The 11,742-nt window shown below is 42.3% G+C and overlaps 2 protein-coding genes across 2 annotated transcripts; both read right to left on the bottom strand.

Moving 5' to 3' along the window:
- Positions 1-915: 915 nt before the first annotated feature.
- On the bottom strand, positions 916-2,361 carry tmem251 (transmembrane protein 251). The gene is made up of 2 exons (XM_063496283.1): positions 2,261-2,361; positions 916-1,384 (listed from the first exon to the last, which is right to left on the bottom strand). The coding sequence occupies exon 2, from the start codon at positions 1,374-1,376 to the stop codon at positions 1,005-1,007; it is 372 nt and encodes a 123-aa protein (XP_063352353.1). The 5' UTR covers positions 1,377-1,384; positions 2,261-2,361; the 3' UTR covers positions 916-1,004.
- A 1,909-nt stretch (positions 2,362-4,270) lies between these two features.
- LOC134643290 (ankyrin repeat and SOCS box protein 2-like) lies at positions 4,271-10,070 on the bottom strand. The gene is made up of 10 exons (XM_063495581.1): positions 9,473-10,070; positions 8,446-8,808; positions 8,060-8,170; positions 7,800-7,969; positions 7,574-7,729; positions 6,760-7,005; positions 6,491-6,662; positions 5,320-5,890; positions 4,718-4,871; positions 4,271-4,614 (listed from the first exon to the last, which is right to left on the bottom strand). The coding sequence occupies exons 2-10, from the start codon at positions 8,799-8,801 to the stop codon at positions 4,487-4,489; spliced, it is 2,064 nt and encodes a 687-aa protein (XP_063351651.1). The 5' UTR covers positions 8,802-8,808; positions 9,473-10,070; the 3' UTR covers positions 4,271-4,486.
- Positions 10,071-11,742: the final 1,672 nt, after the last annotated feature.

The following is an 11,742-nucleotide window of genomic DNA, read 5'->3' as shown; positions in this document are numbered from 1 at the left end:
ATGACACAAACACGGATCTACGTACAGTTGCTTTGTTTTATTCTCAGAAAAAAAAAAATACAAAAAAAAAAAATGTTTAAAACATAACACACCAGTACACACCTGAGCACTGACCTCTGTGTCCTTTTGTCAATGTTTGTTTTCACTTCATAAAGGTTTCATTTAAAAAATAAATAAATATTAGCACTGATGAATGTCAGTGCTAAACACCTGTAGCACCTGTCTCACCTGATCAAACAATCAGAATCACTAACTGTGATATTGTCACTGAAGACATTGTTGGTGGATTGATCGCTTTGATTGGTGAATTGGCAGGATGCTGGTTACTGCAGGTGTCTGATGCTCCAGGTTCAATGTAGAATCATCACCTCTCTGTTTCACCTGTCACAGATGAGGACGAAGAAGACAGCAGTGAAGAAGACGAGAAAGCTGAGGAAGAACAGAACTGTGAAGTGCAGCCTCCCTCAAAAAGATCACGAACCTGAAACACCTGAGAACACTTTCACATTGATTTTTCTTTTTTAAATTGATGACACAATAAAGATGTCAAGGTAACCAGTGTTTCATGTGACTCATTAAATACAGAAAAGTACCACATTTCGGAGGAATCCTGCTCACTGATTGGCTGTCAGCTGCGAGGTTTTCAGTTAACCTTAACCTATATAATGTATCGGGTAACCATGGCAACATCACTGCAGTGTCAGTAAACAAATAACTAATGAAAATAAAGTGACTCACAGCCAGGCAACCAATCACAACACAGGGTTTGCCATGATGTCACAACAGTAAAAAAACAGAGGAAAAAGACTGGTTGCGACTGGTGGGAGGGGCTTTTTCACAGGGTGCTGTGAGTCTGTACTGAGAGCAGCAGAACTTCCTGTCAGGCCGCAATCAGGGCAAAACTTGTCGGAGTGTTTAAAAGGCACACCGGAAGTGACATCACAAACTAGTCCTGCTGTCATCCCACCCCTCATCGCGTGGGAGGCTCTCTGATTGGTCGTCCCCTACGTGTCGATGAGCGATCCTGCTGCCCTGTGATTGGCCAGTTTGGCGGCATGGCGGCGGCTGTACAGAAGGGCGATACAGACAGGAAGCACACAGTATCCAACAGCGCGGGGGTCCGCCCTCGTGCACGAGAACAAGAAGAGGAAGAGCTGCAGGTATGGCAGCAGGAAGATCAACGCCCACATCCACGCAGGAAGTGGTGACCCATGGACAGTGATAGCGGGAGGTGGAGCCGATGGGCTGGTACCTGCTCTCTGCACACGTTCCAAACTGAAGCTGTGGACCTCAAAGATGTAGTACGCCGCCATGACGCTGAGCAGCAAGTAGAAAGCCACACCCACCCATCCCATCCTCTGACGGAAGTTCATCATCCTCCATACTGCGGAAGAAACAGATTAAAAATCAAAACAGGATCAACATTCATCAGTGCTCTTATATCCAGTAACAGGTCAGAGGTCATAACATCATCCAAAAGAGCAAATCAACAATCAATATTAGGATCAATGAAATAACTACTTCATCAGTGCTGAGATAAACAATCTCTGCCCCAGTCAATTTAAATTCCATCTGATTTAAATCTAAGAAACAGTTTAAAACCTGCAGTCTCCAGTTACAATGTTAACTGGAGACTGCACCTTACCCAATTCACTTTTCATCTAATCCAGGTGTGGAGAACTCCAGCCTCAAGAGCCAGTGTCATTCAGGTTTTAGATATTACCCTGGGTCAACATACCTGAAATAAATGATTAGTTCATTACCAGGACTCTGGACAACTTCAAGAAATAAAGAGGAGGTAGTTTAGCCATTTAAATCAGCTCTCTTGGATCAACGACACACACACACAAAACCTGCAGGACACCGGCCCTCGAGGACTGGAGTTCCCCCACCCCCCATCCAATTCAAAGTATGCCAAAATGTAGCTCCGAGCACTAATTTACTTTAACAGAGAGCTGTGGTTTCTGTACCAGACTGTATTCATTTTTCTCTAATCCAAACTGTGCTAGCATGTAGCTCTCCGTCTTTGTTCTGATTTATTTCAACTGAGCGCTGTGAGCTTTGTACCAGACTCCATTCATTTTTCATCTGATTTAACGCCTGCTAAAATGTAGCTGTGTGTCTTTGGCCCTGTTTCCTGCTGCCATAGATGCTCGCACGGCTTCCCTGTAGATGACGACCACAACACACTGAGCTGCTTCTTGCCAGCCTCCATCTTCCTCTCTGCCTGTTAGTAGCCTGTTAGCTCATGTTTTCTTACCTTCCTTCGCGCTGATATTTCAAATTAAAATTCAGCTGCAGGATCGTGTTTTGATCGCTGTTGTTTCCGTGAAGTCTCGTCTCTCTCTTCCGGGTAAGTCACCTGATGCCAAAGGATTACGTCATGTGTTACACAGTGCCACCTGCTGTTTAAACAGCGTCATTACACATTAGCGCGTTAATACTACAAGTCAGTATGAAATCAAATAAAACTGCATACAAACTGTGATTTTAATCATTTTCATGTTCGTTTGTCTTTGTTCACTTTTACTTGTTTCTGTGACAGTTTGGATCCTTCATTGAATAATCTTATAGTTCAGAGTCTCAGATACAAACAGAAATGATTCACATGATAAAATTTGGCCGATTTAACAGAAAAAACATTGATGTTGAGGCCCTTATGTAAATTTGAACATTAATTTAATGAAATAATCAAATATAAGCCATCAAGTTCTTCAGTGTCCTAATCATAAAGCTGTGATATTGATCAGTCTGTTCACTCACACAGTTGGATTTTAAGACAGTTTTTCTTTGCCTTCAAACAGCCTAAACTTTATTAATACAGCAGCTCATTTCCAGTCTGACAGACCCAAACATTTAAAACACAAACACTTTCATATAGGGTGTTTCCTCTCACACTGATTTACCTACAGCAACCATTACTTTCATTCTGTGTGTAACCTCTTCCATCACCAAGCAGCATCTGATGAGGAGCTGGGACCGGGTTAGGACTGCTTCAATGTGGACCTTAAAGTTGCTCACCTGGAGTGGGACTGAAGTCGATTCAGGATGATGCTGGTTGTTTTCCTGGTAATGTAATATTTTGTTTCTTCCAGGCTAGATTTAAGGCCCTTTCACAATAAAAGTCAATCAATTTACATCAATTTACATCAAAACATCAGTAAACAGTCAAATCAATTAACTAATCAGCAGTCTTTGTTAGTGAGGTACAGAGACTTAAACACAGAGATGAGAGGTTGCTGTGCTGTCAGCTCAGTAACAATTTATCAAAAACAGCTGACAAAACATCTGTTCACCATCACCACTGCTTCTCAGACTAACAAGCAAATCTTTGTAACAGTTCACAGATCTGTCTAGTAACAGACTGAAATTGCCTTCACTGTACACTGATGATGCAATTCTGTTCATCTGAAAATTACACTAGAGCACTGCTAAATTATAATGTATAACGAAGCTTATCAAGATATTTCAGAATATTCACTCAAACAAGGTGAAAATGAATGAAGAAACCAGATTCCAGTTTAACGTGGAATAATTCAAATATTCAGGGACAAAAGTATGGTTAAGAACCTACAACTCAATAATGGATGGATGTATCTTCCTTTTAAAATATTTGGTGAAGTCAGATTTGTTTAACAATTTATGAACAATTAACGATAAAAACCAGTATTACTTTGGGAAATAAAGCTTCTAGAATCATTTAAAGCAAATTAAACAAATAATTTCAAACCTTGCAAAAAGCAGTTTAGATAAAGTGAAGACAGGAAAGCTTTAGACACCTTGTCTGCTTTTTCGGGATATTAACCCTGAGCAAATCAGAATATTTGTTTTTGTATTTTTTTAATCATTTCCCCGTCAAGTTGATTTTCTTTTTTTCTTTTTTTTTGTCCTTCCACAATGTCATGAGTTGAAAATGAGGATCACATTTCTCCTTGTTTCTTTTGTCATTAAAAAAATAATTATTTCTATTCTTTCAGATTATTCAGAACAAGAAACCTTCAGATCCTCAAATAATTCCTGGGTAAATATGCAGGCCTTGCATTGCTTGATCAGAAAGACCTTCTCAGTCTCCATTTAGGTGGGAGTCGTTAGTGAAGACCTTCAGGAGTCTCCACAGATGATCAGTCTCAGTGCTCAGTGGTAACTTTATTGTCCCCAATGGGAAATTGATTTGCAGTATGTCAACACATCAAACAACACATAAACACACACACACAAAAACCCTTTGAGTCTGGATTTTGAATCACTCAAAATCGGTCAGAGACAGTTCAGAGTCATCTTGGCTGTTTAGGCCAAGTCTTTGTGCCCCCTGGGGTTTGACATGTGGCATTTCTTTACTCAAAATCCAAACTAAAAAAAAGGTTCGTGCAGCATTAAGAGTGGATTACCACTGCTGTCTCCAGCACCATCAGGGTACCAATTAAAAAAAATCAGAGCTAATCAATAACTCTCGGTCAAACCATCCAGATTATAAACATCAGTCAATCTACATCAACTCCTGATGCTGCAGGAAGCGGATCAGACCCCCAGGGAGTGGCAACTTCTTCAACCGACGGCAACCAACCAGGTGAAGAATCTGCAGCCTGCAGAGCTGCAGCAGTGGGCGCGGTGGAGCTGAAACAAACACAGACTGGTTAGCCTGGAAACACACTAGAATAACTATTAACACTGAAATCAGTAAAATTGCAGAAGAATCAATTATCACTTTTTGATTTACCCGCTTTCTCCTTTATGCAGGTCCATTCAGAGTAACTGTCCAGGTGTTCCATCAGTCTGGAGCAAAGAGTCACATGGCCGACGTAATCCAACAAGACATCAATAATTGGCCCCGCCCATCGACAGATACTGGGGACGGAGATCATCTCACAGAACTGTCAGTCCGTGAGTGTATCAAACAATTAGTTACACCTTAACTTTATCGTGAGGTCACCTGAAGGCCGTACTGTGATTTAGGCAGTAAGGTTTTGCCAGGTACTTTCAGGTATTACCCAAGCATACAGCCCCACTGCATGCACTCAGAGCTAGATTCAGATAACCTGGCTTATGTACAATGTTAATGATCACTGTTAGATAATAAAAAGTTATCCTGGATGTGTTTGACTCGCTCGGAGTATAGGCCACATTTTAAACATTTCATGCTAAAACACCATTAGGTCTTTAAATGTCCCCTTTCACACACATTAACAAAGTCTTTAAATACCCCGTTTCAAACAAGGCCACCTGAGTAGCTATGGTAATGGTTTTGTTGTTTTGATTTTTACCGGGACTTGTTTCATTTTACCAGATAAACATAAAATTAAAAGGAGAAATAGAGGTCACCTGAATGCCTCTTCTTGGGACAGCTTGGTCGATATCATGGAGTTCATCCCTCTCTGTTCGACTGGTTTTGATTGGTGGGTGAGGACGACTGCCATACACACAATTGAAGCAGGAAAGGGCATTGCCTCCATGGTCTAGCAGGTACTTGAACATAGGCAGGTACTTCATTGAGAACATGTACACGGCAGGGAAAGTAGTGGGGTGGGTGGGGATGGTAGCGTTGATCTCAGCGCCGTGTTCTACAAGCAGTGTGATGGTCTGGATGCAGCCCTGCCTTGCTGCTACCATCAGAGGCTTGAACACATCCAAGTTTGGGTTAGCGCCAGCAGTCAGGAGCATTTGCACAGCATCGATGTTGTCGTTGATAACAGCAAAGTAGAGTGCCGTACTACGGCGGTCCTCGTACAACCTAGACCACTCCTCTGATAGTTGGGCGTTGACATCGAACCCTGCCCCGATTAGAGTCTCCAGGACATCATCACGGTTACGCTCTGCTGCCATGTGCAGAGGGCTAATGCCAGTCCGCCGGACTCTGGCCTTACTGGTGGCCGGGATCAACATGGAGACTATGCTGGGAACAGGAAACACCTAGCAATTAGCCTAAACTGATACACCTTAGCGAAGCTTACGGACAGAAACACTTGGTCACTTACGATCAGAAACAGCTGGCCCACCTATGTCCAGAAACATCTGGGGCATTTACAGTCAGAAAAACAACGGCAACTCACAGCCAGAAACATTTTATCCACTTACAACCGGAAACACCTCGGCCCTGTACAAGCAGTAAAACCTAGTGCACTTACAATCAGAAACACTTGGGCCACTTACAACTAGAAACACTTCGCCACTTATGGCCAGAAACATTTTGGCTACTTAGCACCAGAAAAACCTGGGTCACCTATGACCAGAAACACCTGGGCCACTCATGGCCAGAAACATCGCCACTTGTACCCAGAAACATCTGGGCCACTTGTGGCCGAAACCCCATCGCTACTTTGGTCTAGAAACACTGGGAACACTTAAGGTTAATGCTGTTGCTCCCTAAAATTGCTCCAGATACCTAAAACCTGGATGAGTCAAGGTAGCCACACTTAACACAATGCCACTATTAAATACCAAATTAACTCCAGTGAGTCTGCGCAACTCGGTAAACATTTCATAGTGTACCTACGTGTCACTTCCTCTCTGGGCAGCAACATGAAGAGGTAGCAGTCCCCTCTTTGATGGTTTGTTGGCATCAGCATTCTGGGAAATGAGAAGCTCAACGACTTGTTCGTGTCCATTTTTAGTGGCTTCATACAAAGCTGTCGCGCCATCAGCTGCCTGGCTGTTGATGTCAGCACCTGCAAAATGGGAAATGGGGTGGGGTCAAAGGTGGAGTTAATTCAGTGGCAACAGAGGTGTTCAGTGTGCAACAAGTTCATTAACCACTTTATTTACCATGTTTGAGCAGAAAACGCAGCGTGGCGAGCTGCCCACTCTGAGCTGCGGTGAAGAGTGGTGTGATGCCATACATGTTGCTGATGCTGTGTTTGGCGCCGGCCTTCAGGAGCATCTCACAGATCTCCAGGTTGTTTCGGCTAACAGCTTCCTGTAGTGCCGTCCACCCTTGAATGCAGCGAGTGTTCACCACTACTCCGTGGTTTAGCAACACTGCCACAATTGCTGGGTTGCCCCTCTCACAGGCTGCAGGTTGGAAAACACATAAAAGGGACATCTTGATGCATTCTCAATTATCCAGGTAAGTACATCTCCAAAAGTAAATCTCCAAAAGTTGATTCTGTTCATCTGAACATAGTGTTTTCAGTCTCCCACTGAAAACGCTACGTCCAGATGAACAGAATCAACTTTTGGAGACATAAAAGGGACATTTCACCCAAACAAGAATCAGATGCAGTTGATTCAAGCTGAGATGATGTCCATTAGGTTAGGGTTAGATTAAATCATCTCCCTGTTTTACTCCTGCTGGTATGACTGCTTGGTCTATGTTTATAAATTGGCAATCTCCAAAATATAGTCCACGTAGATTAAAATTTCATGCAGAGCTGGTCAAATTGGTTGTTTTTAGTGGCTTGGTGAAGCTGTTCCTACTGGATGTCAAAGAGAGTCTAATCTCCTAATTAAAACTGAGGATGAAGATGGGATAAAAATCCTACATTTAAAAAAGGTTAGGACCCTTTCATCCATTTGCATCATCATTTCTGTTTTTCTTTGGGGGGGTTTCTCTTCTCCATGTGTGTCCTGTCTCTTTTACCTTTGTACAGTGGTGTCTCTTTGTCATAGTTTGGGATGTCAGGATCAGCTCCTCTTCCCAGGAGCATCTCAACGCATCCCAGATGCTCTCTACTGACGGCAACCAGCAGTGCTGTCTCGCCACGTTCTGTCCTCTTGTTGATCATCCCAGGCTGAGCTGCTCAAACCAAAGACGGTATTACAGGTGTGCTCAGTTGTTCTCTGTAATTTTGAATAGGTGAACCTACCTGCCAGCAGCATGCGCAGACAGGTTTCCTTGCCGAACCACGCTGCCTGGTGAACTGCCAGCCAGCCCGGTTTACTCGGCAGCATCAAGTTTGTTCCCGGGCACATTGCAAGTGCTTTCACTCTGCTTGCATCACCTTCACGGATTGCTTTGAACAAAGGTTCCTCCTCCCTGCAGTGACAAGACCAATCAGCCAACTGGAACACCTTGTTCAGAGGTGAGTCAAATGGCTGTACATGTTAGGAGCAGAACTAAACTCACTCTTCAGGTTCAGGACAGATGTGGACCAGACTGCCATCATGTCTGCGATATGCCACCATCCTCTTCCCAGAACCCGTGACAAACAGACTGATTATCCCATCAAATGTCTTCCTGACGAGACAGCAGCCAATTAGGACACAGTTCCAAAAAAAGAAAGCAATCAGAGCACAGTCACAAAGACAACAGCCAATCAAACTACAGACAAGGAAACTACAGTCAATGAGAACAAGGACACAGGGTCTGCATCCAATCAGAACACATTCAATAACAATCAATCAATCAATCACTCTACATGCAAACTCATCAATGAGCCGAAGCTCTAAATATATTCAACTATCCACATACTTGGTCAGAAGAGACTAAGAATAAAAATGGAGGCTACTCACGGATCAGGAGGCTTTTGAGGTGGGGGGTTTGGTGAGCTGTAGTGTGCTGTGGTCTGTGCTTGAAATGAATTTTGAGCTCTGTGGCTTGGCTGGTTTGTGTTTATGGCTGCTGGGTTCAGTTTGTCAGGACAATGAGAAGGCTGGACACAGCTGGGGGTACTGGCACTGATGGTGTTGTTGGCGGTGATGGTGTTGGATTCGGTGGTGTTGGTGGTGTTGCCATGTCTGTCAGTTAGGCTGCGCTCAATTGCAAGCTGCAGCAGCTCTTCTTCACTCAGATTACTGTAGAGAGAATAATCGTCAGAGGTCAGACTGGAAGCAGATGATGTGGAGCGAGAGATCCTGGGTCCTGCCATGATGGCACTGTAACAAATAGGAAGTGACACCAGTCAGATATTTATTGTTTCTAATTTAATTGTTTTATCACGTAAAGAAGCTGCAAAGTCTTTCTGAACATACTTTGTACAAACTCAGGGTCTGATGATTTAAAAAAAAAAAAAACTACAACAAGGTTTACCTGCAAGCTTAAAAGCATGGAAACTCAAGCGCTCCCATGTTCACTACCAACAAATACTGGATAAACAGCTGCTAAAGACATGCTGGTAACACTTGGAGACATAAAGTGTAATATAGTTCAAAGTTCAAATTCACCAGTTTAACCAGTTTTTGAAGCATTAATCGCTCAGATTATTTTACTGTTTTGTGTTTTTTACAGATCTTATCATCATCGTCATCTGAGAACAGCTCTGATTGAAGTTGGTGGCACACTCACAGGGATAATTTTCATCAAGAGAAGAGTGGAATTACCCACAAAAAGCACCTTTTAATGTGTGCACTCAGAGCCTAAAGCAGAGAGCCCAGCTTAATGGAGAAAATTAATAACAACCATCTTGATGGCCAGATAAACAAACATAAATAAAAACAATCAGATAAACAAACAGAAAGAAACAAATTGAGATAAACAAAGAGCCAGAAAAACAGAATGTCAGATTTCAGTCTAACAGCTGCAGTCACTGAAGTTGTTTACCACTGTCAGAAATCCAGTGTTTCCTTTGAGTTTCAGCTTCGTCCTTTCCTCCGTCTGTTCTCCAGCTGTCTGTCTGTAATCTAGTCTGACCCCAGCGTGGGGGTGGGGGTGTTTTATTTTAGGAAGCTGCTATCAGAGCTTGTTGACCGGTCCACCTCTTCACTGCTCTAATGTTGCAGGTGGAGTCACATGAAGCTGTATCACACAAACAAATGCTGAAGAGCTGTTTCACAAACTGGATTCACCCCCAAAATAATCCCAGACCTGCTCAGAGCTACAGATTAACTTCAGGTTTAACTCATATTTCAGGATTTTGAAGTTGCTTCATTTACTAAGGTACATCACAATGTAGCAGACCTAACTTGCTCCAGGGCATCTTATTTTCCTAATTAGAGACTCAATGGCAGGAAAATCCCACTTACTGACCAATCAGACCTCAGGAAAAAAAATCACTATTCCTAGATGATCCCCTAGAGTGCAGATAGCAGCAGGGACTAGAGGTTTTTAGGAGCGTCTAAAGATTCTTAGTGAAACTTTATTTCTGCTTTTTTCCTAATGGCCAAAAATGTCATTTTAAAAAGGATTTAATAACTCTATAAGCCTGACCCAAAGAGAACTAAGTATAAATCTCCACCAGGACTGCAAGTGAAAGTATAAAAACTGTTAGAAACCATCAGAAACATTACTTACCAGAACAAACAGCTGCCATTATCCTCACGATGGAGTGTCATAGTAATAGGTCTGCACAAGGCAAGGTAAACATAACCTTCACCTGTCAAGGATTGTTAAAGAATAATTCTCTATATGCAAGTGTATATTTAACACAAGTATGTATGTTTTTCTGTGCCTCAGTGCTTTCTATCTAATATTTATACTCTGATGAACACATCAGAGCGCAACCTCTGGGGTTAGTATCGTGTCCTGCAGACTGGGGCAGCCAGGGATCAAGCCACCAACCTTCTAATTAATACATGGCCTTCTCTATCTCTTGTGCTACAGCCACTACTAGACTATATTTAATGCAAATGTTTGCGTTTTAAAATAATTTCTGTTTATATCAGTGAAATTTTAGAGCTGCCGTGACTGAAATCCAAAAACTTTCCAGAGTGAATCCCAGATCTGTCTCAAGTTACACCAGAGTTTTAACCTCAGCTCAGTCATAACTTTGTTTATTCAAAAGTCTCCACACAAATCCATGGATCGTTATCACGGCACGCATGTGCATGTGTGTGTGCGTGTGTGAGTGTGTTATTTTTAGACTGAGCTACTGAGGAAAGTGAACGTCAGATCAGGTCAAAGACAAAGTGTAAGTGTTCAGACATTAACAGCCCGAATGCTGTTTACCAATCCTGGCTCAGTCTGACCTCTGCTGTCCTCTGATGTCCTTCCATGACCCTTTCTCTTCTCTTCACCTCCAACCAGTTTGTGGCAGTCTGAGGTTTTTTATGTTAAAAGGGAGTTTTTCCTTTCCACTGTCACCAAGTACTGCTTATAGCATATCATCAGATAGTTGGGGGTTTCCCTCTAATAGAAACCATTCTGTGACAACTGTTGAAAAAGAAAAGTTTATTTGAACTCTTTCTGATTTCAAACTTTGAATATGGTCAAAGGTGAACATCTTCCAGGGCAGCACACAGTAAACTCAACACACTAAGAGTCAGCACATACAGAGGAGCTTAACAAAGGATGTTTGTGTCTTTAAAAACATAGAAAGTGTCACATTTCTGTGTCCTAAACGGTCTCAGATGTACCAGGTGACTTTAGATGGGTATGACTAGCAATGAAGTTCAACATACCCAGGCTTTCTCTGTGTTAGCTATTTCAATCAAACTTAAAACCCCAGTCAGAGGTTCTCAACGCATTCACATTACAAGGGACATTTTGCAGGTCATTTGACTCTTCTCCTGCACAAAACGACCGTTTGAGTTCCAACTTCTCCAAACAGAGATGTTATCAGATAATAATGACGATAAAATCCATAATGAGCATAAAGATCTAAAAAAAATAAAAATAAAAAATCAGAAACTGGTTAAGCTGGTATTTGTGGCATAGAGCTGTAAAATAAAGATTTGAACTGCAGTTAATGATTTTCTGTCTGAGTGTGATCATTACTGCTATTTACTTTTAAGCTGATGGCTGCACATTAGAGCTTTGAGACTTTAATCTGGATCCATGGAAAAATGTCCTGCCCGGCAGCCTGATGAAGGAGATCAGAGTGAATGAATGTGATTGGTTGAACACCTATTCTTGCTGTGCGTTCTGTGTTTCCA

This window comes from Pelmatolapia mariae, linkage group LG15 (assembly GCF_036321145.2).
Source record: "Pelmatolapia mariae isolate MD_Pm_ZW linkage group LG15, Pm_UMD_F_2, whole genome shotgun sequence".
In the NCBI taxonomy this organism is placed as follows: domain Eukaryota; kingdom Metazoa; phylum Chordata; class Actinopteri; order Cichliformes; family Cichlidae; genus Pelmatolapia; species Pelmatolapia mariae.
Note: the sequence above shows the minus strand (reverse complement) of the source record. Positions and strands in the feature narration are given on the sequence as shown.

Bases quoted from the DNA above. Each gene is read 5' to 3' on its own strand.
- tmem251 (XM_063496283.1), bottom strand. From the start codon at position 1,376: ATGATGAACTTCCGTCAGAGGATGGGATGGGTGGGTGTGGCTTTCTAC.
- LOC134643290 (XM_063495581.1), bottom strand. From the start codon at position 8,801: ATGGCAGGACCCAGGATCTCTCGCTCCACATCATCTGCTTCCAGTCTG. The intron at 7,730-7,799 runs GTAGGTTCACCT...TGGTTTGAGCAG, and splicing joins TCTGCGCATGCTGCTGGCAG to CTCAGCCTGGGATGATCAAC. The intron at 4,872-5,319 runs GTGACCTCTATT...ACGGACTGACAG, and splicing joins TCCCAAGAAGAGGCATTCAG to TTCTGTGAGATGATCTCCGT.